This window comes from Protobothrops mucrosquamatus, unplaced genomic scaffold (genome assembly GCF_001527695.2).
Source record: "Protobothrops mucrosquamatus isolate PMUCROS unplaced genomic scaffold, P.Mucros_1.0 scaffold225, whole genome shotgun sequence".
Taxonomy (NCBI): Eukaryota; Metazoa; Chordata; class Lepidosauria; order Squamata; family Viperidae; genus Protobothrops; species Protobothrops mucrosquamatus.
Genome location: NW_015386576.1, coordinates 1,404,290 through 1,431,092, shown reverse-complemented (window position 1 = coordinate 1,431,092; position 26,803 = coordinate 1,404,290). Strand labels below are relative to the sequence as shown.

The 26,803-nt window shown below is 35.6% G+C and overlaps 1 protein-coding gene across 1 annotated transcript; it reads left to right on the top strand.

The window, feature by feature from the left end:
• Positions 1-5,444: 5,444 nt before the first annotated feature.
• Positions 5,445-26,052, top strand: LOC107285896 (cohesin subunit SA-1). The gene is made up of 12 exons (XM_015814162.1): positions 5,445-5,456; positions 6,516-6,690; positions 7,766-7,905; positions 9,815-9,916; positions 11,060-11,208; positions 12,012-12,140; positions 14,619-14,824; positions 16,014-16,185; positions 19,697-19,807; positions 23,239-23,353; positions 23,708-23,788; positions 23,869-26,052. Exons 1-12 carry the CDS (start codon positions 5,445-5,447, stop codon positions 23,890-23,892), a joined length of 1,416 nt encoding a protein of 471 aa, XP_015669648.1. The 3' UTR covers positions 23,893-26,052.
• Positions 26,053-26,803: the final 751 nt, after the last annotated feature.

The following is a 26,803-nucleotide window of genomic DNA, read 5'->3' as shown; positions in this document are numbered from 1 at the left end:
CAGCACTGTAAGTCTGAACAATCACTGAATGAATGAACAGCCGCAATCTGAGGACTGCCTGTAATATCCATGTAATTTTCTTCACTTAACAGATACAGGTATGATTTAAACCAAGGCCAATTTGCCTTCTCATTCCAAGTGGCATTTAAAGCCTCAGGAACAACCACATGGTTCCAATAGGGGCCATTAAGTAATTAGGGGAAGACTGGGGCAGACTCCCTATGGAAAAGTGTGTCACCCAGTAATCAAGAGTCAGCAGAGAATGATTCATCCATGGCAAGAGACTGATGGTAACGTCCTCCAGCTCTGGATCACATTGCAACTGTCCCAAGATAAAATCCAGGTGTAATGTATGATCTGCACTGTGAGTCAGGCTAGAGATAATTTGTGAGCCATGAACTCCCAAACGGCCTCCAAATCTGTGCCCACGGAGGGCAGATTGAAGTCTACTAGTTCCATAAACCTGGGGACCTCAACTGCCATTCCAACCACAGATTTTTAGAGAGGAGGGAAGAAATACTTTGTTGTAAGATTCAGTTCAGTTTTGCAAAACCCAGTTTGGTCTAGTGATTAAGGCATCACTAAAGTTTTTGAGTTATGATAAAGATAAAAATAGTACTAACCCTTCTGGTTGTGCTTCTTGTCCTGATTACCTTGAAGCATTAACATTAATCTTCCAAGACTGAAAGTATTTCTCCCTTCCACTTTCTGGAAAACTAGGGAAGGTCTCTTCTGTAACATGTCCCATGTTTTCCCCTGACCTGCTGATTAAGCTGCCTCTTATCAGAATATTTCCGAGGTGGCGAATTCTCCTCTGTTCTCTCAAGGCCATTCTCACTTATCGTCACAACAGCCTTCCAAAAAACCAGGTAAAACCTCATCCAACTTTTATGCAATCTTGCTACAATCCAGAAGTGCAGTCTCAGGCCACTCCTCACTATCATTACTATAATTGCTGCCTAGGAGAAACAGACCAGAATTGCTGCTCCTGTTGCTGCTACTCCTGCTGTTGTAATGCAAAAGAATCCTCAGCAGATGAGAGGCAGATTTGTGGCCATCACCAAACAGCCAAAAAGCCACTTAACAAGGCTGCCTCACCAAAGCTTCTGCTACTCCAGACAAAAGCAGCAGCTTCCAATTCATAAATCAAACCAGCTCTCACCTCCTCTGAACCAACAAATGGCTCTACCTCTCTGACATTCCAGAGGCCATTTGAAAGTGCTACAATATTCCGGATCTCCTGACACCCAGCCTCACCAGCCAACTGTTTGCACCTAACAAAGTAGAGTTCAACTATGCACAACCTATTACAAATTATCCATAACATCTTAAAATTCTCAAGTTGTAAAAACTTAAACCTGAGCCTTTTTTGACATCTGTAAGATAATTGATTAAATTGTTTCTATATTTCAGGCTTTTATGCTGCTCTGTGATCTCTTGATGATTTTTAGCCATCAGCTGATGAGTGGAGGCAGAGAGGGTCTTCAACCTTTGGTGTTTAATCCAGATTCATGTCTCCAGACTGAACTCCTTAGCTTTGTAATGGATCATGTCTTCATTGACCAGGATGATGAGAACCAGAGCATGGGCATGTATTAGTTATTTTGATGTGTACTTGTAAATAGTCCCAAATGGTTAGGAAAACCCACCCAGCTTTTTTAATATTGAAATTTCTCAGCTAATTACTAAGTTTGTAGGCTGTAATTTTTCTGTATTTGCAGCAATACTTAAGGTTTTTTTTAATCTGCTTCTAGACATTTTATGGAGATAGATAGATAGATAGATAGATAGATAGATAGATAGATAGATAGATAGATAGATAGATAGATAGATAGATAGATAGATAGATAGATAGATAGATAGATAGATAGATAGATAGATAGATAGATAGATAGATAGATAGATAGATGATAGATAGATCGATCGATCAGCAGAATAAAAGAGAAGGAACTAGAGAAAATCACAAAATGCAAAAACCTGCAAATAAAAATAGAACGACTATGGTAAAAGAAAGCAAAGATAATACCAATAGTAATAAGTGCTTTGGATGCAATCCTAAACAGCTGGAGTACCACTTGACAAAATCACCATCAATTGCAGAAGGCAGCTTTGCTTGGAACAGCCTACAGTCCTTTGACTATACCTTTAAAACCTTCAAACAACAACATTTGCCTAACCCAGGTCCTTAGGAAGAAGACTTGATAAGTGGATAAAAATGCCAAACATCTGGCTGACTGTGTGACCAACTATAATACAAATGCCAATAATAAGCTGATCTCTTCAAATGATACTATCTCATGCACAAAAGAGAAACAGTAACAGAATTAAAGTTAAGTTCATAGGATTTTTGAAAGAAATGTTTAGAAGAGATGGTAACATCTCTCTTCTCCCTCCCTAACATGCTGTGGAACCTAAGTATAGCTAGTAACTATAGGAGGCTATTTGGTAGTTTCAGGGGGGAAAGAGGCAGGGAGACTAAATATAATTGAATAGAATTCTGCCGATCAAATCTTGGCCAGGAACATTCCAGTACGGTATTTTTTAGCAAGTTTCTCTTGTTGCTAGTTAGCAACTATCACAATAGCTATCCTGTCATATTTTAGAAAACTGCAGAATGTATCGATTAGGTAAATGAGAAATAATGACATTAAAAAGCAACAGTATTTTATTTCATTTATTGTTTAGAGGGAGATGAAGAAGATGAAGCTAATAAAATCGAAGCTTTACACAAGAGAAGGAATCTTTTGGCTGCCTTTAGCAAACTTATAATTTATGATATTGTAGATATGCATGCGGCAGCCGATATCTTCAAGCATTACATGAAGGTATGATTCTGTGCTATGTTACTTTAATAAATCAGATTTGCCAAAATGTATGAGATATTTCTAAGGCTAACTTCATTTTGGTGAAAAGTCAGGCATACATTATTTAAATGATCCTCCATTTACTTAAGTCTCCTGGAGTTGAAGAGATCCGCCAGAACAGGGGTGTCAAACTGGCAGCCTGCAGGCCAGATGCGTCATGCATAGGCCACGCTTACCCCGGCTCCACAAAGGCAAAAAACATCGCGATATGTCACGATACGTCACATGACACGATCGAGTTTGACACCCGTGCTCTAGAACAAACTAAGATAAAGTATTCAAGGCTGCACTAAGTATAGAGGAATCATTGGAAAGTTTCCAAAGCAAAACTCCATTATAAATACAAGTTTATAATTTTAACTTTTTCCCAATGAATAATGTTCTTCCTATTAAATGTTCTTACTGTGTCCAAAATATTTACAATTGAATATTTTTGTAACATTACAAATGAAAAATGTTAATTTATGTATCTTGTTTTTGTGCCCTGGAGTCAATCCTTACTCCTGGCAACTGCCTAAACCAGGGGTGTCAAACTGCCGGCCCACGGGTCGGTTTCATCATACCGGAGCCACGCCCACCCCATTGGCGGCAATGGCAAAAAAGCTCTGATACGTCGCACGACGTCATGTGTCGTCGCGAGTTTGACATGTCTGGCCTAAACAAATCCATTTCCAGCAAGATCATCAGAAGTGATTTGCCACTGCCTTCTTCTTACGGTTGAAAAAGAATAATTGGTCCAAAGTTGCCGAGCTGGCTTTGTGCCAAAGGTGGTTTCAAGCCTGGGCCCTTTACTACTCGGTGTAACTGGATTTATTTCTTTATGTTAATGATCATTATTTTTTGACACTAGAATTCCACCATACTATTTCTGCACGGCAGTTATCTTGAGAATTATCTCTGAATTGGATCTTTGCATGGAAATATAATGAAATAGAGATTTTTCTATACACAAAATCTTCCCCTTATGTACAAAGAGAAATTTGGTTGGCAATATAAAACTATTCAGCTTAACACTATTTGAAGTTAGCATTTATTAATTAATTCTAGTGTAGAACGGATAGTTTATTAGATAAGACAATCTAAAACCCCACATCAAAGGTTGACTAAGAAAAAGATAGTCAGTAAAAATTAAATGCATTGTTAATTAAAATGTGCTCTTTTCTTGCTTTTAGTACTACAATGACTATGGCGATATCATTAAGGAGACATTGAGTAAAACAAGACAAATTGATAAAATTCAGTGTGCAAAAACTCTCATTCTCAGTTTACAACAGGTAAATTTTTTAGCCCCCATTAATTCTTTAAATGTGTCTTTTATACTTCCTTTATATACTTGAATGTTCTGTTGCTATCATGTGGCCATAGGATAGAGATTAATAGGAATATTTATAAACTATTATAGAATTTCTGATTAGAATAAATGAACAGTTAAAAATTGTCATCTATGATCAGTTCAGGACTACATTATAAAATTATTTTATTTATTTGTTAATTTATAGCACCCCCTAATTGGAACTCAAGGCAACATTCTCCTATTTTTCTCTATAACAACTACCCTATGAGGTAGGCTGGACTAAGAGTGACTGGAGCAGAATCGCCTAGAACTAAACTATAACCTGAATCTCTCTGATACTAGCCCAGCATCTTAACCATTTCATTCTGCTCATTCGGAATACATTAATTTAATTAATCATAGTTTAGTTTATATTTTGACAAAATATAAACTAAAAGGCTGTACAATTCATACAATACAGTTAAAATAGAAAAACAGTGTGCTCCATTCTATTATCTTCAGCATGCATATTTAGTATCAAATTTCAGTAATTTATTATACAATACTTGAGTCAGCATTATGAGTTAAAAACTTGTTGCATTGGAAGCTTAGATAAAGATCCCCCATTTTTTTCTTTTTTAAAGTTGAAAAGAATATTGAGAAAAAAGATGGTATTTCAAGTAGAGTTATTACTGCTCTTTCGCATAGAGGAGAAAGACAAGGAGGAGATACTTAAATAAATAAATAAATAAATAAATAATAATAATAAAGTTGGAAGGGACCTTGAAGGTCATCTAGTCCAACCCCCTGCTCAGGCAGGAAACCCTATACCATTTCGGACAAATGGCTGTCCAGTCTCTTCTTAAAAACTTCCAGTGTTGGAGCATTCACCGCTTCTGGAGGCAGGTTATTCCACTGGTTAATTGTTCTCACTGTCAGGAAGTTTCTCCTTAGNCAGCACTGTAAGTCTGAACAATCACTGAATGAATGAACAGCCGCAATCTGAGGACTGCCTGTAATATCCATGTAATTTTCTTCACTTAACAGATACAGGTATGATTTAAACCAAGGCCAATTTGCCTTCTCATTCCAAGTGGCATTTAAAGCCTCAGGAACAACCACATGGTTCCAATAGGGGCCATTAAGTAATTAGGAGAAGACTGGGGCAGACTCCCTATGGAAAAGTGTGTCACCCAGTAATCAAGAGCCAGCAGAGAATGATTCATCCATGGCAAGAGACTGATGGTAACTTCCTCCAGCTCTGGATCACATTGCAACTGTCCCAAGATAAAATCCAGGTGTAATGTATGGTCTGCACTGTGAGTCAGGCTAGAGATAATTTGTGAGCCATGAACTCCCAACGGCCTCTAAATCTGTGCCCACGGAGGGCAGATTGAAGTCTACTAGTTCCATAAACCTGGGGACCTCAACTGCCATTCCAACCACAGATTTTTAGAGAGGAGGGAAGAAATACTTTGTTGTAAGATTCAATTCAGTTTTGCAAAACCCAGTTTGGTCTAGTGATTAAGGCATCACTAAAGTTTTTGAGTTATGATAAAGATAAAAATAGTACTAACCCTTCTGGTTGTGCTTCTTGTCCTGATTACCTTGAAGCATTAACATTAATCTTCCAAGACTGAAAGTATTTCTCCCTTCCATTTTCTGGAAAACTAGGGAAGGTCTCTTCTGTAACATGTCCCATGTTTTCCCCTGACCTGCTGATTAAGCTGCCTCTTATCAGAATATTTCTGAGGCTGCGAATTCTCCTCTGTTCTCTCGTCACAACAGCCTTTCAAAAAACCAGTAAAACCTCATCCAGCTTTTATGCAATCTTGCTACAATCCAGAAGTGCAGTCTCAGGCCACTCCTCACTATCATTACTATAATTGCTGCCTAGGAGAAACAGACCAGAATTGCTGCTCCTGATGCTGCTACTTCTACTGTTGTAATGCAAAAGAATCCTCAGCAGATGAGAGGCAGATTTGTGGCCATCACCAAACAGCCAAAAAGCAACTTAACAAGGCTGCCTCACCAAAGCTTCTGCTACTCCAGACAAAAGCAGCAGCTTCCAATTCATAAATCAAACCAGCTCTCACCTCCTCTGAACCAACAAATGGCTCTACCTCTCTGACATTCCAGAGGCCATTTGAAAGTGCTACAATATTCCGGATCTCCTGACACCCAGCTTCACCAGCCAGCTGTTTGCACCTAACAAACTAGAGTTCAACTATGCACAACCTATTACAAATTAATCATAACATCTTAAAATTCTCAAGTTGTAAAAACTGAAACACATACAGCTTTATATTAGAATCTTATATACCTGAGCCTTTTTTGACATCTGTAAGATAATTGATTAAATTGTTTCTATATTTCAGGCTTTTATGCTGCTCTGTGATCTCTTGATGATTTTTAGCCATCAGCTGATGAGTGGAGGCAGAGAGGGTCTTCAACCTTTGGTGTTTAATCCAGATTCATGTCTCCAGACTGAACTCCTTAGCTTTGTAATGGATCATGTCTTCATTGACCAGGATGATGAGAACCAGAGCATGGGCATGTATTAGTTATTTTGATGTGTACTTATAAATAGTCCCAAATGGTTAGGAAAACCCCCAATTTTTTAATAAATTGAAATTTCTCAGCTAATTACTAAGTTTGTAGGCTGTAATTTTTCTGTATTTATTTTTAATCTGCTTCTAGACATTTTATGGAGATAGATAGATAGATAGATAGATAGATAGATAGATAGATAGATAGATAGATAGATAGATAGATAGATAGATAGATAGATAGATAGATAGATAGATAGAAAGATAGATAGATCAGCAGAATAAAAGAGATGGAACTAGAGAAAATCACAAAATGCAAAAACCTGCAAATAAAAATAGAATGACTATGGTAAAAGAAAGCAAAGATAATACCAATAGTAATAGGTGCTTTGGATGCAATCCTAAACAGCTGGAGTACCACTTGACAAAATCACCATCAATTGCAGAAGGCAGCTTTGCTTGGAACAGCCTACAGTCCTTTGACTATACCTTTAACACCTTCAAACAACATTTGCCTAACCCAGGTCCTTAGGAAGAAGACTTGATAGGTGGATAAAAATGCCAAACATCTGGCTGACTGTGTGACCAACTATAATACAAATACCAATAATAAGCTGATCTCTTCAAATGATACTATCTCATGCACAAAAGAGAAACAGTAACAGAATTAAAGTTAAGTTCATAGGATTTTTGAAAGAAGTGTTTAGAAGAGATGGTAACATCTCTTTTCTCCCTCCCTAACATGCTGTGGAACCTAAGTATAGCTAGTAACTATAGGAGGCTATTTGGTAGTTTCAGGGAGTTTCTCTTGTTGCTAGTTAGCAACTATCACAATAGCTATCCTGTCATATTTTAGAAAACTGTAGAACAGGGGTGTCAAACTGCTGGCCCACGGGCCGGTTTCATCATACAGGAGCCGCGCCCACCCCATTGCCGGCAATGGCGAAAAAGCTCCGATATGTCACGCAACGTCACGTAATGTCGCAAGTTTGACATGCCTGCTGTAGAATGTATCGATTAGGTAAATGAGAAATAATGACATTAAAAAGCAACAGTAATTTATTTCATTTATTGTTTAGAGGGAGATGAAGAAGATGAAGCTAATAAAATCGAAGCTTTACACAAGAGAAGGAATCTTTTGGCTGCCTTTAGCAAACTTATAATTTATGATATTGTAGATATGCATGCGGCAGCCGATATCTTCAAGCATTACATGAAGGTATGTATCTGTGCTATGTTACTTTGTCCTAATAAATCAGATTTGCCAAAATGTATGAGATATTTCTAAAGCTAACTTCATTTTGGTGAAAAGTCAGGCATACATTATTTAAATGATCCTCAATTTATTTAAGTCTCCTGGAGTTGAAGAGATCCGCTAGAACAGGGGTGTCAAACTGGCAGCCCGCAGGCCAGATGCGTCGTGCGCAGTCCACGCTTACCCCAGCTCCACAAAGGCAAAAAACATCGTGATATATCACAATACATCACATGACCCGATCGAGTTTGACACCCATGCTCTAGAACAGGGCTTTTCAACCAGTGGTAAGGGTACTACCTGTGGTACATTGGCATCTGGCAGGTGGTACACGACCATCCTAGAAAAGTAGCGGGGGAGGGGAATGAGCTGAACCGGTGGCAGCACCGCACAAGCCTGAGCGAGAGATGACTGGAGCTGCAGGGCTGTCAGGGCTCAGCGGAAGCGCCAGGATCAGTGCCGCTTTCCAGCTGATAGACGCTTCTTCGGGGCTGTCAGGGCTCAGTGGAAGTGTCAGGATCAGCACCAGGCTCCAGCTGGATCAGTGCCAGGATCAGCTGGAAAGCAGCACTGATCCTGGCACTTCTGCTGAGCCCAGAAGAAGCGCTGATCAGTTGGAATGTTGCAGCATCTCCAGGGTCTTGTGATTTACATTCAGATGCTTGGCAACTGATTCATATTTATTACGATCACAGTGTCCCAGGGTCATGTGAAGTGACCAAACCTGCTGCAACCACCCAGCAGATAGGGGGAATAAAAACCAAACACCCCCCACCCCACCCCCGCTGCCAATCCTCAACAGAAATGCTCACAACAATGAAAACCTCGGACAGGAGGAAGAGCGCCACCGGGTGGGCAGGCGTCTTGCTCAGTTGTGGCTTTGGGGGCACTTTTTTCAGTGCCCTTGTAACTTTGAACAGTCACTAAGTGAACTGGTGTAAGTCGAGGACTACCTGTACTTTATCACTTTTTTCCTTTTTTTTTTTTTTTTTTTTGGTCATCAAGTTTTTGACAACTTGCTAGGCGACTGGTGGTACTTGGATATTGCCATATCCTAAAAGTGGTACAATGGGTGAAAAGGTTGAAAAACCCTGCTCTAGAACAAACTAAGATAAAGTATTCAAGGCTGCACTAAGTATAGAGGAATGATTGGAAAGTTTCCAAAGCAAAACTCCCATTATAAATACAAGTTTATAATTTTAATCTTTTCCCAGTGAATAATGTTCTTTCTATTAAATGTTCTTACTGTGTCCAAAATATTTACAATTGAATATTTTTGTAACATTACAAATGAAAAATGTTAATTTATGTATCTTGTTTTTGTGCCCTGGAGTCAATCCTTACTCCTGGCAACTGCCTAAACAAATCCATTTCCAGCAAGATCATCAGAAGTGATTTGCCACTGCCTTCTTCTTACGGTTGAAAAAGAATAATTGGTCCAAAGTTGCCTAGCTGGCTTTGTGCCAAAAGTGTTTCAAGCCTGGGCCCTTTACTACTCGGTGTAACTGGGTTTATTTCTTTATGTTAATGATCATTATTTTTTGATACTAGAATTCTACCAAACTATTTCTGCACGGCAGTTCTCTTGAGAGTTATCTCTGAGTTGGATCTTTGCATGGAAATATAATGAAATAGAGGTTTTTCTATACACAAAATCTTCCCCTTATGTACAAAGAAAAATTCGGTTGGCAGTATAAAACTATTCAGCTTAACACTATTTGAAATTAGCATTTATTAATTAATTCTAGTGTAGGACGGATAGTTTATTAGATAAGACAATCTAAAACCCCACATCAAAGGTTGACTAAGAAAAAGATAGTCAATAAAAATTAAATGCATTGTTAAGTAAAATGTGCTCTTTTCTTGCTTTTAGTACTACAATGACTATGGCGATATCATTAAGGAGACATTGAGTAAAACAAGACAAATTGATAAAATTCAGTGTGCAAAAACTCTCATTCTCAGTTTACAACAGGTACATTAATTCTTTAAATGTGTCTTTTATACTTCCTTCATATACTTGAATGTTCTGTTGCTATCATGTGGCCATAGGATAGAGATTAATAGAAATATTTATAAACTATTACAGAATTTCTGATTAGAATAAATGAACAGTTAAAAGTTGTCATCTATGATCAGTTCAGGACTACATTATAAAATTATTTTATTTATTTGTTAATTTATAGCACCCCCTTCCTTATTGGAGCTCAAGGCAACATTCTCCTATTTTTCTCTATAACAACCACCCTATGAGGTAGGCTGGACTAAGAGTGACTGGAGCAGTATCGCCTAGAACTAAACTATAACCTGAATCTCTCTGATATTAGCCCAGCATCTTAACCATTTCATTCTGCTCATTCGGAATACATTAATTTAATTAATCATAGTTTAGTTTATATTTTGACAAAATATATCTGAACAAAAAGGCTGTACAATTCATACAATACAGTTAAAATAGAAAAACAGTGTGCTCCATTCTATTATCTTCAGCATGCATATTTAGTATCAAATTTCAGTAATTTATTATACAATACTTGAGTCAGCATTATGAGTTAAAAACTTGTTGCATTGGAAGCTTAGATAAAGATCCCCCATTTTTTTCTTTTTTAAAGTTGAAAAGAATTTTGAGAAAAAAGATGGTATTTCAAGTAGAGTTATTACTGCGCTTTTGCATAGAGGAGAAAGACAAGGAGGAGATACTTCTGTAACTTTTATTTGGTAGTACATAATTGAATCAGAGAAAAAAGGGGGAGAAACTCCTTTAACAAAACAAAGACAATCCAAGTCTTCTTAATAAACATTTACTGAAATGTATGTCCATATTTTACAAAAGATGTTGAGAGAATACCTGAAAGCCTCCAAATTAAGAGAAATTAAAAATCACAGTTTTTGCTTTGATTAGCTAACACAATCAAACATTATAATGGTCTGCCTTGCATACTAATCTCCACATGAAAAGGTAGACTATACATATATATGGTAAGTTTATCAGACAGTTTATATTATTCATTTGTTTCTTTTCTAAGTTCTGTTGGAAACCACAGCTCTACGCCCTAAATATTGATATAGAATGTGCCACTATATTTGTAAAGATTTGAACCTTCAGTTCTTTCTGCAGCTGTTCAATGAGCTTGTTCAAGAGCAAGGTCCTAACTTGGACAGGACATCTGCCCATGTCAGTGGTATTAAGGAGCTGGCCCGACGTTTTGCTCTTACCTTTGGTCTGGACCAGATAAAGACAAGAGAAGCTGTAGCCACGTTGCACAAGTGAGTTGCAAGGAATGTGTTGAAGTCAAATAATGCCTTTTTTAAAATAAATATGCCCAGTAGCACTATATGTTGTTATATTGACTATGTGTGTAAGAGAGAGAAAGAGGGAGGGAGAGTTGCATTGGTGCTTAAGAGAATAATTAGGCTTTTGTAATAAATAGTTTTAGAAGTTGATTGTTTAAATATTAGTCACATTTTCTAAACAGCATTCTATATTGTATTACATTTGTTCTAAGCAATTTGAAGAAATTATTCATAAATAGCAATCACTGCATATTATTTATCACTATGTGTATGACCTCTAATGTAAGTAATAAATGCTTTAAATTGTTTTAATATATAAAAAGAAAAGCTGTAAAAAAATAATAAAGAAAACAACCAAAAACAGGAAGAGGATACAATGAAAATATGTATTACCTTTAATGAAAATAATTTTCCTCTGATACTTAAACGTGATTTAATCATGATTACAAAAAAAGATGAACAGTCTGTCATTTTATAACTATGGAAAACCAGTTTATCAAGCGAAACCTAGCACAGATACTTAATCTAGGATTGCAAATCTGTGGTCATACCACATTCCTAATATTGAAGACAATATTTTGTTTGTTTGCTGATAAATCCATAATTTCTCATAAAATGTTAACATTCAGAACTTGAAACTCTCCTAACCAACTTAAAGATGTTACATGGATAGTGATGCATTGAATTATCCTTCCTTTTTCACTGCATTTGGTATTTTATTTCAAGTTTGTATAGAGTTTGATACAGTTATTTAGTTCTTGGATATCTTATTACAGAGATGGCATAGAATTTGCATTTAAATATCAAAATCAAAAAGGACAGGAATATCCACCTCCTAACCTTGCTTTCCTGGAAGTACTTAGTGAATTTTCATCTAAATTATTACGACAGGANATAAGTGATATGTGAAGTAAAAAGTCTGGTTTAATTACAATTAATTACTGTACTGTACATCTAATTACAATTTTTATAAATTTATTTAAGAAAGTGTTGGCATCGAGGATTGTCTTTTAAGTTGAGAGAATTCTGATATTCTAAGAGCAAAATCTCATGGTTTGTTTAAACATATTCTAACCTCCAATTTTCTTTCTCTTAAAATCTTTTGCCACTAGAGAGGAGGTAGACTTTATTGTAGTCTACTATGTACATTCAGGCAGGAAACGTTAGCATTTCTGAGATAGATATTTGTAACAAGAAGTAGAATCAAATGGAGTTAATTTATGGGTAGGACTGCTTCCTTCAGCAGTATCTCTTTCCAACTGCAATAATCACATTCTCAATGTAGAGCAGTGGTTCTCAACCTGTGGGTCGGGACCCCATTTGGGGTCGATCGACCATTTCATGGGGGTCGCCTGCTCCGTCTCTGCCGCTTGCCAGCTACGCCTCGGCCGGCGCAGGGGGCGGAACCACGCATGCGCGGCGCTCCCGGGCAGGGAAAGTCCTCGACTTATGACCGGTTGGGTAGTCCTCGACTTACGACCGGTTTAGTCCTCGACTTACGACCAGTTTAGTCCTCGACTTACGATTGGTTGGGGTCGCGGCATTAAAAAGGTTGAGAACCACTGATGTAGAGGAAGAAAAGAATTTTAAGCTCTATAGCAGGGGTATCAAACTGGCGGCCCCTGGGTTGTATGCATCACACAGAGGCCACGCCTACCCCAGCTCTGCAAAGGCAAAAAACCGTTGCAATACGTCATGATATGTCACGTGACACGATCAAGTTTGACACCCGTGCTCTATAGAGTTGGGTTGAGGGAAAGTGGGGAAAGATTGTATTATATGACTAGACTTCAGCCTTCCTTCAAGCTTTTGGTTTGAATCCATGTTATTTTACTTAATTTCTTTGACCAGACTGAGAGAGCCAATCTGTTTCTTGAAGTGTGTAATATTTTATTTAGTCCACCACCATCCTAAGTCTTCTTAGTAATATGGAGTAGGCATAAAATAGTCCATTTAAAATTGGGAACGTGTTCAAACAAAACAAAGCATAAAACCATCAGAACTAACTACACGCTTTTAACATGTCTTGGAAATTTTAAAGTATTTATCCTAGTGCTGAAGTTATTGCATCAGAGCCAATAAATATTTTAACATAGAGGGCATTCGAGAGATAGCACTCCACCATTGAGAGAAGCCCTCTTTCCAACAAACATCTATTGGCAAGAAAAAAGCCTGTTGCTAAAGAACTTAAGACATGCCATTATTAGCATAAGGAAAACTTGCCATCTTTTCCCCTCCATAAGTCTGTCCTTCTAGATCAAATTTTACATTATGAATTTTGTGTATAATATAGTCTATGTACTATATATTTTATGTTAAAAATAGTTGCTACAAAAATAAAAGCTTATGAAGAAAACAAAATCATTTATAGCTGCTTAGACAGAAAATGTATTTTTTTTTAAAAAAAAAAAAGTTTTCACATATAGCTTTGGTATGTCAAGCCTGTAGCATTCAATAAATTTGTTGTACTCTGCCCAGACTCATGCTTTTGTGAGATGGGCAGCCATATAAATATAATAAATAAATAAATCTAGAGACATATAAAACAATAATTATTAGAAGGAAATAATTATGCTTGTTATACATTGCCTATTGTTATAATTTCTTCAGACATGTGGGAAAAGAAAGAGTGAATAAAGTCATTCTCTTGACTGCTGAGAAGAGTGGCAAAATGTACTTTCTAGAGCATTGTTCATGTTAGTCTGAATACAGATGTAAATTTTCTGCAATTTATTTTTCATTCCCTCCCCTCCCAGAAAAAAATAAAAATATATGTGATATTCCTTTTTATATCGTACCACTATTTACTGATCTAAAGTCACTTTATGCTATGAGAGCATACAGTGCAATATGTGTGAAGCTGTTTTCTCATACACTTATCCTGTTTTAATTTGTTGAGTTTAAAAAAGACCTGGAGGACTTTTAAAAAAAAAAAAAACCTGAGCTTTCACTTCTGTGGTCTTGAAATAGAGTCATTTGCAATTGTGTTCTGAAGAATTTAGAGTGTTCTTCTGGAATATATCTTTTAATACATACATATCCATTTAATTTCATATTCCTTGATCATTTAGATTATTTAATATTTTTATTCAGTCAATCATAATTTTTATTATGTTTGGCTAAGCTGCTGTTGTATTAACTCTGAAAATAAATGCCATATATGTAGTGTCTGATGAATATATTTTTATCCACAAATAATTGAGTTATATTGCTAGTCCTCCAGAAAATCAGGGCAGATCTAACTCTTAAATCAGAAATATAGTTTATAAATAATCCTAATGCAAGGGACTAATAACTATTTAAAATAGAAGTTACATTGTAGCTATAGATAGCTATTTTCGTCATTTGTTTATACTGTTCTCTCTTCCTCTTCTCCAACCCAGTCACTCATATTTGGAGAAGTTCCTAACAGAACAGATGATGGAAAGGAGGGAAGATGTATGGCTTCCATTGATTTCCTACAGAAATTCATTAGTGACAGGTGGTGAGGACGATAGGATGTCTGTGAATAGTGGAAGCAGCAGTAGCAAAACTTCTTCTGTTCGAAATAAGAAAGGTCGACCTCCACTTCATAAGAAAAGAGTTGAAGGTAAATGTGACTTTAAAAATTATGTATTGTAGTCAGAATGTAATATAACTTACTCATGACATTATTTGGTTCAAATGGTTTCTGGTTTAAGCTAATATCTCTTTTTGAACCAGTATTTCTCTTAACAACAGAGTGAAATATTATTTCATTAATGCTTTCCTCAAACAGAAATAAACAAAGCAATAGAGGTAATCCTTGACTTATGACCACGATTGATTTCCGTTGCTAAATGAGACAGTTGTTAAATGAGTTTTGCCCCATTTTATGACTTTCCTTGATACAGTTGTTAAATGAATCATTGCAGTTGTTAGCTAGTAACACGGTTGTAAAGTGAATATGGCTTCTCCATTGACTTTGCTTGTTAGAAGGTCACAAAAGGTGATCTCTTAACCCTGGGACACTTCAACCATCATAAATATGAACCATTTACCAAGCATTTGAATTTTCATCATATGACCATGGAAATGCTGCAACGGTTGTAAATGTGTCACAATTCATTTTTTTCAGTGCCGTTCTAGCTTGTAATAGTCACTAAGAAAATGGTTGTAAATCAAGGACTATAGGCAGGTTTGTGATCTTTTGCACTTAAATTATGCAGAAGATACATTAGAATATTGCCTTTCAGCATAAACTGTGCAATACAGAATATGGAAAAGGAGTAAGAAGTAAAAAATAAAATAAAATTGGAAGTGAAAAGGAAACCTAAGTACAAATAATTTACAACCAGTAACGTTTATTCTTCATTCTTTTCTAGCCTTGAAAACCACCTTTGTTTTTACCACATGCATACACAGACTCATATATTCTGTTCTTAAAACTTTTCATTTCTTTCTCTTTGAGTATTTTATAAATTCTATCCAAATATGTCTGGAATGCTTGGATTTCCCAGTTTGATCTTCATCCCTTCAACTCATGTAACCAAACTTATCTCTGTAGAATCAGGCTGCAGCATAACAAAATTGACAAAAGTGAAGTGGGTCTGAATATTTTCTGAATGCATTGTATATGTATGTGTGCAGTATATTGTATTATATGCTGCATTATATTTAATAAGCCTTCAAGCAGATTATTGTTAAGCATTTTTCCTGTTGTGATTGCATTTCATTAGTTGCTTGCTTTATTAATTAAGCAATAATAAATTACGGTTGATGTGTATATTTTACTTTAATCATTTATGGTTATATATCAGATGAGAATCTTGAAGGCACTTGGCTGAATAGAAATGACAGCATCCAGACCCCAGGTGCTCTACAGACACCTCAGCTCACATCAACAGTGTTGAGAGAAAATACTCGACAAATTGGGGAGCAAATACCAGAGCATGAGTCAGAACCTGGATCTGAACAAGATTTTTTAAACAAGTATGTACCTGTGAAATATTTTTGCAATAATAGGAAATTAATGTTAAAATACTGCTGAAATTATGATTCCAGCAAAAATATCTTATGTTTAGTAAAGTGTAATTATTCAAATGCAGTCATTCTGTGAAGTTCAGAATGTTTTAAAACGGGTCCCCAACTCCTGGTCCCCCATCTGGTAGCAAATCCAACCCATAGCCAACATCACCTTATGATATGACATTGCTTTGGAAACTGACTGTCCTGGGATTGTGTCCCGATATGTGTCCATATCCCCAGGAATTCCTGGATCATAACTACCTCATTAAATAAGTAAGCTTCTACATTTAGGCAAGAAAAACCAAATGTACAGGTATAGTATAGGGGATACCTTGCTCAATAGTAGTAACTGTGAGAGGGACCTCGGAGTCCTAGTGGACAATCACTTAAATATGAGCCAGCAGTGTGGTGCAGCTGCCAAAAAGGCCAACACAGTGCTAGGCTGCATTAACAGAGGGATAGAATCAAGCTCACGTGAAGTGTTAATACCACTTTACAATGCCTTGGTAAGGCCACACTTGGAATACTGCATCCAGTTTTGGTCACCACGATGTAAAAAAGATGTTGAGACTCTAGAAAGAGTACAGAGAAGAGCAACAAAGATGATTAGGGGACTGGAGGCTAAAGCATATAAGGAACGGCTGTTGGAATTGGGTATGTCTAGTTTAACGAAGAGAAGGACGAGGGGAGACATGATAGCAGTGTTCCAATATCTCAGGGGCTGCCACAAAGAAGAGGGAGTGAAGCTATTTTCTAAGGCACCTGAAGGCAGGACAAGAAGCAACGGATGGAAAATAATCAAGGAGAGAAGCAACCTAGAACTAAGGAGAAACTTCCTGACAGTTAGAACAATTAAGCAGTGGAACAACCTGCCTCCAGAAGTGGTGAATGCTCCAACACTGGAAGTTTTTAAGAAGAGACTGGACAGCCATTTGTCTGAAATGGTATAGGGTTTCCTGCCTGAGCAGGGGGTTGGACCAGATGACCTCCAAGGTCCCTTCCAACTATTATTATTATTATTATTATTATTATTATTATTATTATTATTATTATTATTATTATTATTATTATTATTATTATTATTATTATTATTATTATTTTCACCAAAATGTTCCCTGCTATTCAGCCAGACATTCCACACAGCCTCATTCATTAGATATATTCTAAAGTGATCCTAGTATGACCTTTATAATGCCATCCCCTTGTGTTGCCCTTCCATCAAATGCCTCCATTGAGTCCATTTTGGATGCCAGATCTATTTGAAGTTGCTAATAGTCTTAAATCAGTGTATATTTAAGAGCAGTTTATGATCAGGACAGTAACAACTACCTTCAAACAAAATATCTGTAATTTGATTTTAAAAAATGAGACAAAATCGCATATTCAGGATTTGAAAATAATGCCTCCAGTACTACATTTTCTTAGTACCCTTCCATCTCTTTTGCCAACAAATACTCTTGCAGTTGTTCTCAGCTGTTCTTTTTCAGTATCTTATGAATTGCAGTTGAAGAGGTTATCTCATAGTGCCAGCCCATAGTTTATGTTTTTACTTTAAACATAATCACCATTGCATGAAGTACTGCAGTAGAGATGTTTATAGTATACATTCTCTACCAAATGTACAGTATTTCTGTACAAGTGGAAAGGCAAGCTATTCTAAAATGCTTTCATTTTTTTCTCCTAGTTATATAGTGGTCAAAACTGATTGGAGCGCATATCCTCATTCTTCACAGTGGCCATGTCTATCCTGGTTTACTTCCATAGTAGGTCTGTCCCAACATCATTACGAGCATCTCCCAATTATTCACAATCTCTTATCAGAGCCAAAGGCAATTTTTGTTATCCAGCTCTCACCACATTCAACCTGCCTGCCAGGAAAATCTAATGGCATTGGGATAAAATAGAACACATGTTGGTTGTGATCAGGAAGCCATCCACACAGAACGCTTATAATTATACATGGAAACAGTTCTTATTTGCTGTGCTTCCTCATGTGGGATTCATATGATTTTTCATTCCTCATCTCCATAAGCATTATGAAAATCTTAATTCATCATTATCAGGACTCGAGAATAGTGCTACTTTTCATGCACCAGTTAAAGCTTTTCTGTTTTTCTGCATCCTACAGTTAAGCATTTGGAGATCCAGTGCTTTTATAGAGCTCATTTTAGTACTTTTAGTGCCAGTTAAAAAGCCCCTCAATTTTGAGTCACACCTATTTATTTGGAAGACTGTATTCCTGGGAGTCATAACTTCCAACAAGAAACCAAGAGAGAGAACTTGCAACAGTCAGATTAGAAAAAGGGATAAACTGTAAAGTCCCCTGTTCTAATGAGGAGAATTGGGTAGGAAGAGTGGTTACTATTAAAGAATTAAAGAAAACTTACTCAAATATGAAGACTATGACAAAGGATTGAGTGAATAATAAAACCTTGTCCAGAACGTATGGCATTTATAGAAAATTTCTATCCCTGGCTAAATATAACATACTCTTCGAACACAAACACTGGTTTTCTTCCAAATATTCTCTAAGTGGGTAATCAATGCAATTGTCTTATGTTGCCAGCTAGCATGTGCATTCTGATTTGAAAATATGCAGGGGCGTACTATTAAGAGGTATATATCCATTTGGGTTGCAATTCTTAATCACATTACCTGCAGGAAATCTTTCTAGCAGCAACCTGGATCATAGTAGGATGTTTATTAAATGTTATCAATAGGATATACAATCTAAAAATAATACAATTATCCCTTGCTTTCTTTATTTTATCATAATCTGAATCCACTTCCAAAGCAATAAACTTTTTATTCACTTTTATAGATGATTCACAGTGATTGTTATGAAGAAGAATTGGTTACATATCTCTAATTTCTACCTTGGAATGGTCACTTGTGAACTGCCGCCTTCAACCCCCCCTCCCCCCCATTCATGTGATTTCTTATTTGTGGAATCACTTTGGTGGTCAAAGACATGAGGAGTAAACCATGTCTTTATGTATATTGCATGGCAGCAAACATCCTGCCAAAACAGTTCCTTAAACTCTAGATTTCCCAAAAAAGATATTGCACAGGTGCAAATTCTGTATATCTGTATATTCACAGATGTATCTTGCAAAACACTATAAAGTAACCAATTCTAAGTTGACAAATTCAGGCTTGCTTAATATTTAGTGGTGATAAAAATTAGCAGATGTCAGTATTTACACTTAGCTCATTACATTACTATATCCAGTCCTGTTATCTCATACGAGCACTTACATGTGGTTCTTCTCCCTGCTTTCTCTCAGATAATTAAAACAATCATAGTGATTTGTTTAGTATAACAGATGTCAACATTATTCAGTGAGTTACAAGAGTAAGAATTTAAATATAAGATCCCTGATCCTACTCTGAAAAAATTGAATAGTTTTTCATTGAGAAGTAACATTAAAAATAATGTTAAATATTCATATTATCTTCTAAATTCACTCTTAAGTCCTCAGATGCAAATATCTTGGTTGGGTCAGCAGAAATTAGAAGATTTAAGTCGAAAGGATAGGACGGGAATGAGCTACATGAAAGGAAGAAGTGGTGTGAGACATACAGTGTAAGTATTCAATAGGAACCAGGAACACATTTAGGTATCTAATTATTTTAACAATTAGTGGATAAAAGTTACTTTAATTTGTATTGTGTGTAACCATATATATTTTGGATTTTCTATAATACTGTGATGCTGGAGCCCTCTAGCCAAAATTATGAAATTTCTGCATTTTGTGGGACAATGTATTTGTCTAAATATGATTACAAATATTGAAATATTTGTAAATATAAAGTTTAAAATATAAAAATGCAAAGTATTTATAATATAAAATATTTATTTAAAACAAAGTTTTAAAATATCAAACCAAGTGCTTAAATTGCACTGAAAATAGATTATTTTAAGTTAGGATGTGTATATAATGGGAAATGTGTTCTGAGTTCAGAACAGGACCTCCCCCCCCCCCCAAAAAAAATATCCCTTAAGTGTTTTGAATGTGAGAAAAGCGGGATTAAGAATAAGCCTTTATGGCTTCAAGAATTTGAACAATTCTTTCATTAGAAATTTGTAGCTCAAATTTCAAATCTCAAATCATGAAGCTAAATAACTAATTTCTCTAGGAATTTAGATATTATATTTAAAGGGCAAGTGAGGAAAGTTGGACTGTTTGTCGGTTTTTTATTCTTCACACAACTTTTTTGGTCCATTATTTCCTCCACAGTAAGAGGCCATTCTGGAAGAGAATAGACTGCAGGGGTAGTCAACCTTGGCTCTTTTATGACTCGTGGACTTCAACTCCCAGAATTCCTGAGCCAGCTAAGCTGGCTCAGGAATTCTGGGAATTGAAGTCCACGAGTCATAAAAGAGCCAAGGTTGACTACCCCTGGAATAGAGTATCTCATCCACTTGCCGAGCATTGGGCACTTTGTTAATTCGTTCTTCACAGTGCCAGCTGATGGCACCACTCTTGCCTCAAGAGGAGAAAGCAAAGTACTAAACTCTTTCCCTTGACTAGCAAATGCTGCCATTTATGTGGGGAATATAGTTTTGATAATGTGCTTACCTAGCTTTTAGCTGGGCAGTGCAAGAGGAGTAGGGAGCTTAAAAGTAAGCAGAAAAAGAAAGGTTCTGTTTAATGTATTTGTGTCTATAGGTAACCTTTAGTGCCACCATAATACTCTTTTGAAACTGCTTGAATGAATGAATGAATGAATGATTAATTTTAGCTATGCAAGTAGGTTTTATTTGATAACGGGGATTTGTAGTTTTTTAGGGGTCAAAAAGGGGACTGGTTTTAAAAACAAGAGGATGGGAGAGATGAGAGAATCCTTGTCTCTGTCTCGCTAATTAAATTATTATCAAACTAAAATGAACATAAAGAACAAATAAAATGGGATTGAGGCTACCAAGGCTGCCTCAGAGTCAGATAGACCCTCCAGTAGGCAGCCAAGTTATTTTAGCTAGTCACTACTACTATAGTCTAGTATAAAATCCAGTGGTCCCTCTCAGCAACTTCTTCTCCATAGCTGTTTCTCCAATAAATCCTTTTCTAACATCTTTTGCAAAGAATGGCTCCTTCTCTCCATTATGTGTTCTTTAAAGAGCCTGTTGCTTGGTTCCAAAACTCTCCTCAGATCATTCCTATTGTTGTCATGTGATTAGTTCCTTCTGCTACACTAACACTGGCAGGATAATTTTAAAAATATTATCCCATTCACAAGAGACAATTTCTAATCCTAGCTACTAAAGTGGAATGGAATATTCGAAACATGTCTAAAATAACAATATTCCAGATTATGTGTGGAATAAAACATCTGGAATATATTTGTTGTTTTAAAAAAAAAAAGCAAATTTATTTTCAGATATACATAAAAATGCAAAATAAAAAGATAATTTATCATACACAAAAATAAAATAAAAGAATTTTACACAATAAGAAAGTATATATAAAGAACAAAAAAAGCTGTAACCACAACTTTTATCTCAAATTCATCTGATATTGTAAGTCTTTAAAATAAGCTTTCAGTGTGGACAAATTTGTTCAGAATTTCTTCCAAAACAGAAAATTAATGAGACATTTTTTCATTAACCAAATATATACTTTTCTAAAGCACACATCTCTAAAATCCATTCCTTTATATCTGGAATTACAGTATTTTCCAATCTCGTAAGGATTTTTTTGCTATTGTTAGAGTATGAAAAAGTAATTTTTATTCTGAACATGTTCAAGTACTCGGTATATAATTCAATACAATATACATGTCTTTAGAAACTAGTTTTCTCAATAATTCTGTCAACATAGTGTATAACATTATTCAAAAAGGGTGTAAGGAACAAGATGATCACAATAAAATTGAGTTACAATGACCTCAAATTTCTTGCAGTGCTAACACTGCATCATTAGTCCATCCTTTAAAAATAATTCTAGATGTTTCCAATAGATACAAAAAACAATGTCTTGATGGATTAATTTCAGTTTTAAATCACAGAACATGAACTCAGCATTTTCAAAAACTTAAATTCACTGATTGAAAAGAACCAGAATTTTCAGCTCTTGATTTCAAAATTCTTCTATATTGATTATAGATGCTTTAAATTTCCCTTTAGCTTTTAACAGAAATAAGTAGGTTTGGATTCTGCTATTGAATAACATGATAGTTATTTTAGAAGCTGCTAAAGCAGGTGTGTTAAACTGGTGGCCCATGGGCCAGATTCATCACACACAGGCCCCACCCACCCTGGCTCCGCAAAAGCAAAAAACATCGCAATATGTCACGATATGTCACGTGATGTGATCGAGTTTGACACCCATGCGCTAAAATATCAGGTCCATAAAACCTGTTTTAATCAGATTTATCTCAGTTTTTTGTATTAATGGTAAAGAAAATTCTGTTTGCAGTTGCTTAAAATATTTAAAGTAATCATTAAACATGTGTTATGATCAAGCATGAGCCATCCAAAACCAGTTCTTCTTTTTGCAGAATAGTACATATTCAGAATATTTTTTATAGTCCTACTTTTAACGAAAAAACATCCTGAATACATATGAGATTTTTTAAGAACAAGAATTTATTTTGTGCTCAAGGCTGTATATAATGTTCCCACCTATTCAACAATTGTGTGAAGTGGATTGGGCTGAGAATGTGACAGGCACAAATCATCTGCTTTCATATATAAGGGGTGAATGCTTTCTAATATTGTCCTTCAGTCAATATCTACTCATATATTTAAAAGTATTCAGAAGTATAATGTTCAGGAGTTTCTCAGCAAAATAAATATGGCTGATTGAGTTTTCTATTCTCCTTTTATACATCTTCCCATGCTCAATCTTTTTCAAGGAGTTAAAATCCTTCTATAGCACATTTGAAAACCATCATAAAAGGAAGAAAAGAAAGGAATGTCCCTTTGCATAAGTAAATGAACACAGACTGGTATGTCAGTCTTTATTATTCAACTTTATTACTGATATTTTTGTATTTCTCCTGTCTCCCAACAAGGCGGGGTCTCATGGAGGATGATGCTGAGCCTATCTTTGAAGATGTAATGATGTCTTCCCGAAATCAGCTAGAGGATATGAATGAAGAATTTGAAGATACCATGGTTATTGATTTGGTCAGTAATTTTATCATTACGATTTTTTTTTTTGTTAAAAATGTGGCTACCAGTAAAACTAAACAACATTTAAGCAGTATAATCAGTAGTTCCTAGGTATCCTGCTATAAAGGAAAGTGGGTGAGAAATAATTGTTAAAATAATTATTTTTCAGTATGGGCCTGTCAACCAATATATAGATAGATATTTTTCATATTGTTACTTCAGCCTTGGAATCTCTAAAGCTTATAATAAATCATGGTTTGAATTCTTGTAACTTCTTTCATCTTTTTTAGTTTAAAATAATCTGTATAAAAGATTGGTAGAAATATAATTCATATGCCTAAACTCAACTGACAAAGACTTTCTTTACAGCCTCCTTCAAGGAACCGAAGAGAACGAGCTGAATTGAGGCCAGATTTTTTTGATTCTGCAGCTATCATTGAAGATGATTCAGTAAGCTTTTGAACAATATTATTTATGATTTAATGAATAATTTTCTATAGCCTAACTTTATTTTCCATTGTATTTTCTAGGGATTTGGAATGCCAATGTTCTAAAATCTGATGAAGACATTATACAAATTTGGAACTCTGTTCTTTAGAGCTCAAGGCCTATATACTGTGATAGCTAATATTAAAACCACATTTTGATGTGATTTGGTTTGATTTTTAACCAAATGATTAAAGTCATTTCCTTTTTGTAATGACAGAGAAGAGGAGCTTCTGAATGAAACAAATATTGGCCAATCAGTCAACTCAGAAAGGCTGACCTGCAAATCATTTATTTTCTCTGTCCTTGACAGTCCTAATACAGGTTTTTTTCTTGAATAGGGAGAAGCTTTTAAATTAAGACTATACAGTTCTACGTATGTTTTCAGAAAACATTGAATGAAAACAAAACTTTTTAACTTTATTTTTCTGCTGTACAACTTCAAAATGTTTTAACATTTGCCTTTTTATGTTTTAGAAGCTAGCCATTTTTATTAAATTTATGCCTGTCAGCCATTGACCAGCAGCGATGCTAATCAGCAAGCCATCCTGGTTGGAGAAGTGTTGTTAAACACACTGAATATGACTAGCAGTATGGTACACTTCTAGATCTTCTCTGACCATTGAGAGCGGAGCAGTCTTACAAAAGATGTTAGAAGTCAGATGTGTACATCTCTGCCAAAAAGTCAGATTCTGAAAAGAAAAAAAAACAGATTTTATACTTCTGAGAAGATTTATTTTTATTTATAATGGGGCATAAGAATAAGAGATGTCCATGAAGCCACTTTTCCAACAGATGCTGTGTAACATTCATTTTATATAGCACTAGGGGAACACACAAACAGCACATTTTCTATTGGTACTTGTTCTGTGCATTTTTAGCAACTTATACCAGCAAATAAAATATTCTCAGTAAAATAAACCAGTGGTTCTACAGTAATCTATTTGCTGTTTCTACTACCTATTTCACTCCCCATCAGACCTGAGGTACAAAAGCAGCAACTTTCTTATAAAGCATAAATCACAAAGGGAAAAAGGTGGGGGTGCGGGTGGGACATGAGCGGGACAGGACACTTACATTTTCAAAGCAATTTTAACTGTATCATAGAGAAGTATTTATCTTTCCATGCCGTAAATATCCTTTTGTGCTATTTTTGTAAATTAATTTTGCCAATTAGATTTATTGTATGTGCTGCATAGAAATTGTGTTTAGATGGTGACGTTTTAAGCTTACAATGGAATACAGCTACAGTCTCAGTGTTAACTGTGCATTAATAAGAGTAATTACTACATGATCTTTAAGCAGTTCAATCCAAAAAGTAGTAAGCTGAATCATTGTTCTAAGAAATTTTCCATGGTGTTCAGTGATCTGGTCTTTTATTCTGCTTAAATATTACAATTCTTCCTGGTAGCTGCTGGTGTAGTTAAAGGATTTTTTCTTCACTTGTTGTGAGCGTAGCTCCAGCTAATAAGAACATCTGTTAAAATGAGGCCAAACTAATAATCTCTTTTTTCCTCTTTTGGGGGGGAATTTGAATGTAAGAAACTCAGAAGCAGATCCTAACTCCTATCTGATACATCCACTGTAGAAGTGCTTTTATATAATAACTGCAAAACAACTGTAGTATTCTCTCTTTTTAAAATGTCCTTTAATGAATTTAAATTATATTTAATGCATATCTGTTGAAACTTAAAAATTTAAGATCAAATAATGCTACTTTCATTTAGCAGTTGAGACTTGTACCTCTAATATTTGTACTTCTCTCAAAATTATGATTACTAAAAACATTTGACCCACTAATTCAGCCATTCCTTTAATGTAGCTGTTTAGAAATTTTAAAGTTGCTAAAGTCACTGGGCTGGTGCTTTAGGACAAAGTGCAAGTTCTCTTGAAAAAGTGGTAAAAATTATTGCAAGTAGTCCTTCAGTTTGATGGGCAGAATCATACTGTTGTTGGTTTGAACCCAACATAGGCAAGTCTTGCGCCCCACCACCCTTCAGATGAAAAACTGAAATGTCATTGATCATTACAGAATTCTATAAAACAAAAGCTGTTTGCAAGCAAGTTACCTCCAATGGGTTTCCAATTTAGTTTTCAATCAGTAGGGTTTTTTTAAATGTGTCTCCTTGATTGGTTTTGCTAGTAATTCTGTAAATTGTACATTTACAACATGAGGGTTTTTTTTCCTTTTGTACAATTTAAAACTGATGCTTCACTTTTCCTTTAATAAACTCCTCAAAATCATATGTCCAGTAGAGTCCTTTCCACAAAAGCATTTCAAACTAGTGCTTTCTCTTCCGTTTGCCTTCCATTTTAAAAAATCTTATAGTGAAGCTTGAAAAGCTGGATTCATTGCACTTGTCATGGTTACTTATGTTACTGCATGCCCAACATTTCTAGGAAAATATAGTATTTTCTTTCTCAGTGAAAACAAAAAATGTTTATGGTCCCTCTGTATCACAGATGTGGAATTTGGGCATAGTATTTCACAGGAAGTCTTCCCATATTAAAAGCCAGATCACATAGCAACATTGTAAGAAACCTTTTTTAGGTAATAGTTAAGTAGACCATTGTTCTTCCAGGGTTTTCCATACTTATTCCATTTTTAAATTATTTGGTTCATTTTTTTCTTAGTTTTTGACCGATTGATTGACTACATTTTTATCCTGTCTTTAACTTTTGACTACCCGCAGAGTTAGATTATAATAATTATTTTCCTCTAAAGGTATTGTGGCTTGTTTATGGACTTTATGGTGCCCCAAACTGGATACAAGGTTCTTGGAGCATTCTGATGCAGAATATAGGAATGATTTTCATGCTCTTCATTATATTTTTGTTGATAGTGCCAGGGGTTGTATTTCCTTTTTTGAGGGACTGGGAGAAGAATAGCAGGAGTAGCATCACAGGGTGGTTCATGTTCAGCTGGCGATTTTCCACTACCTGTAGATATTCTTCATGCATACTGCTGCCAGGTATAAT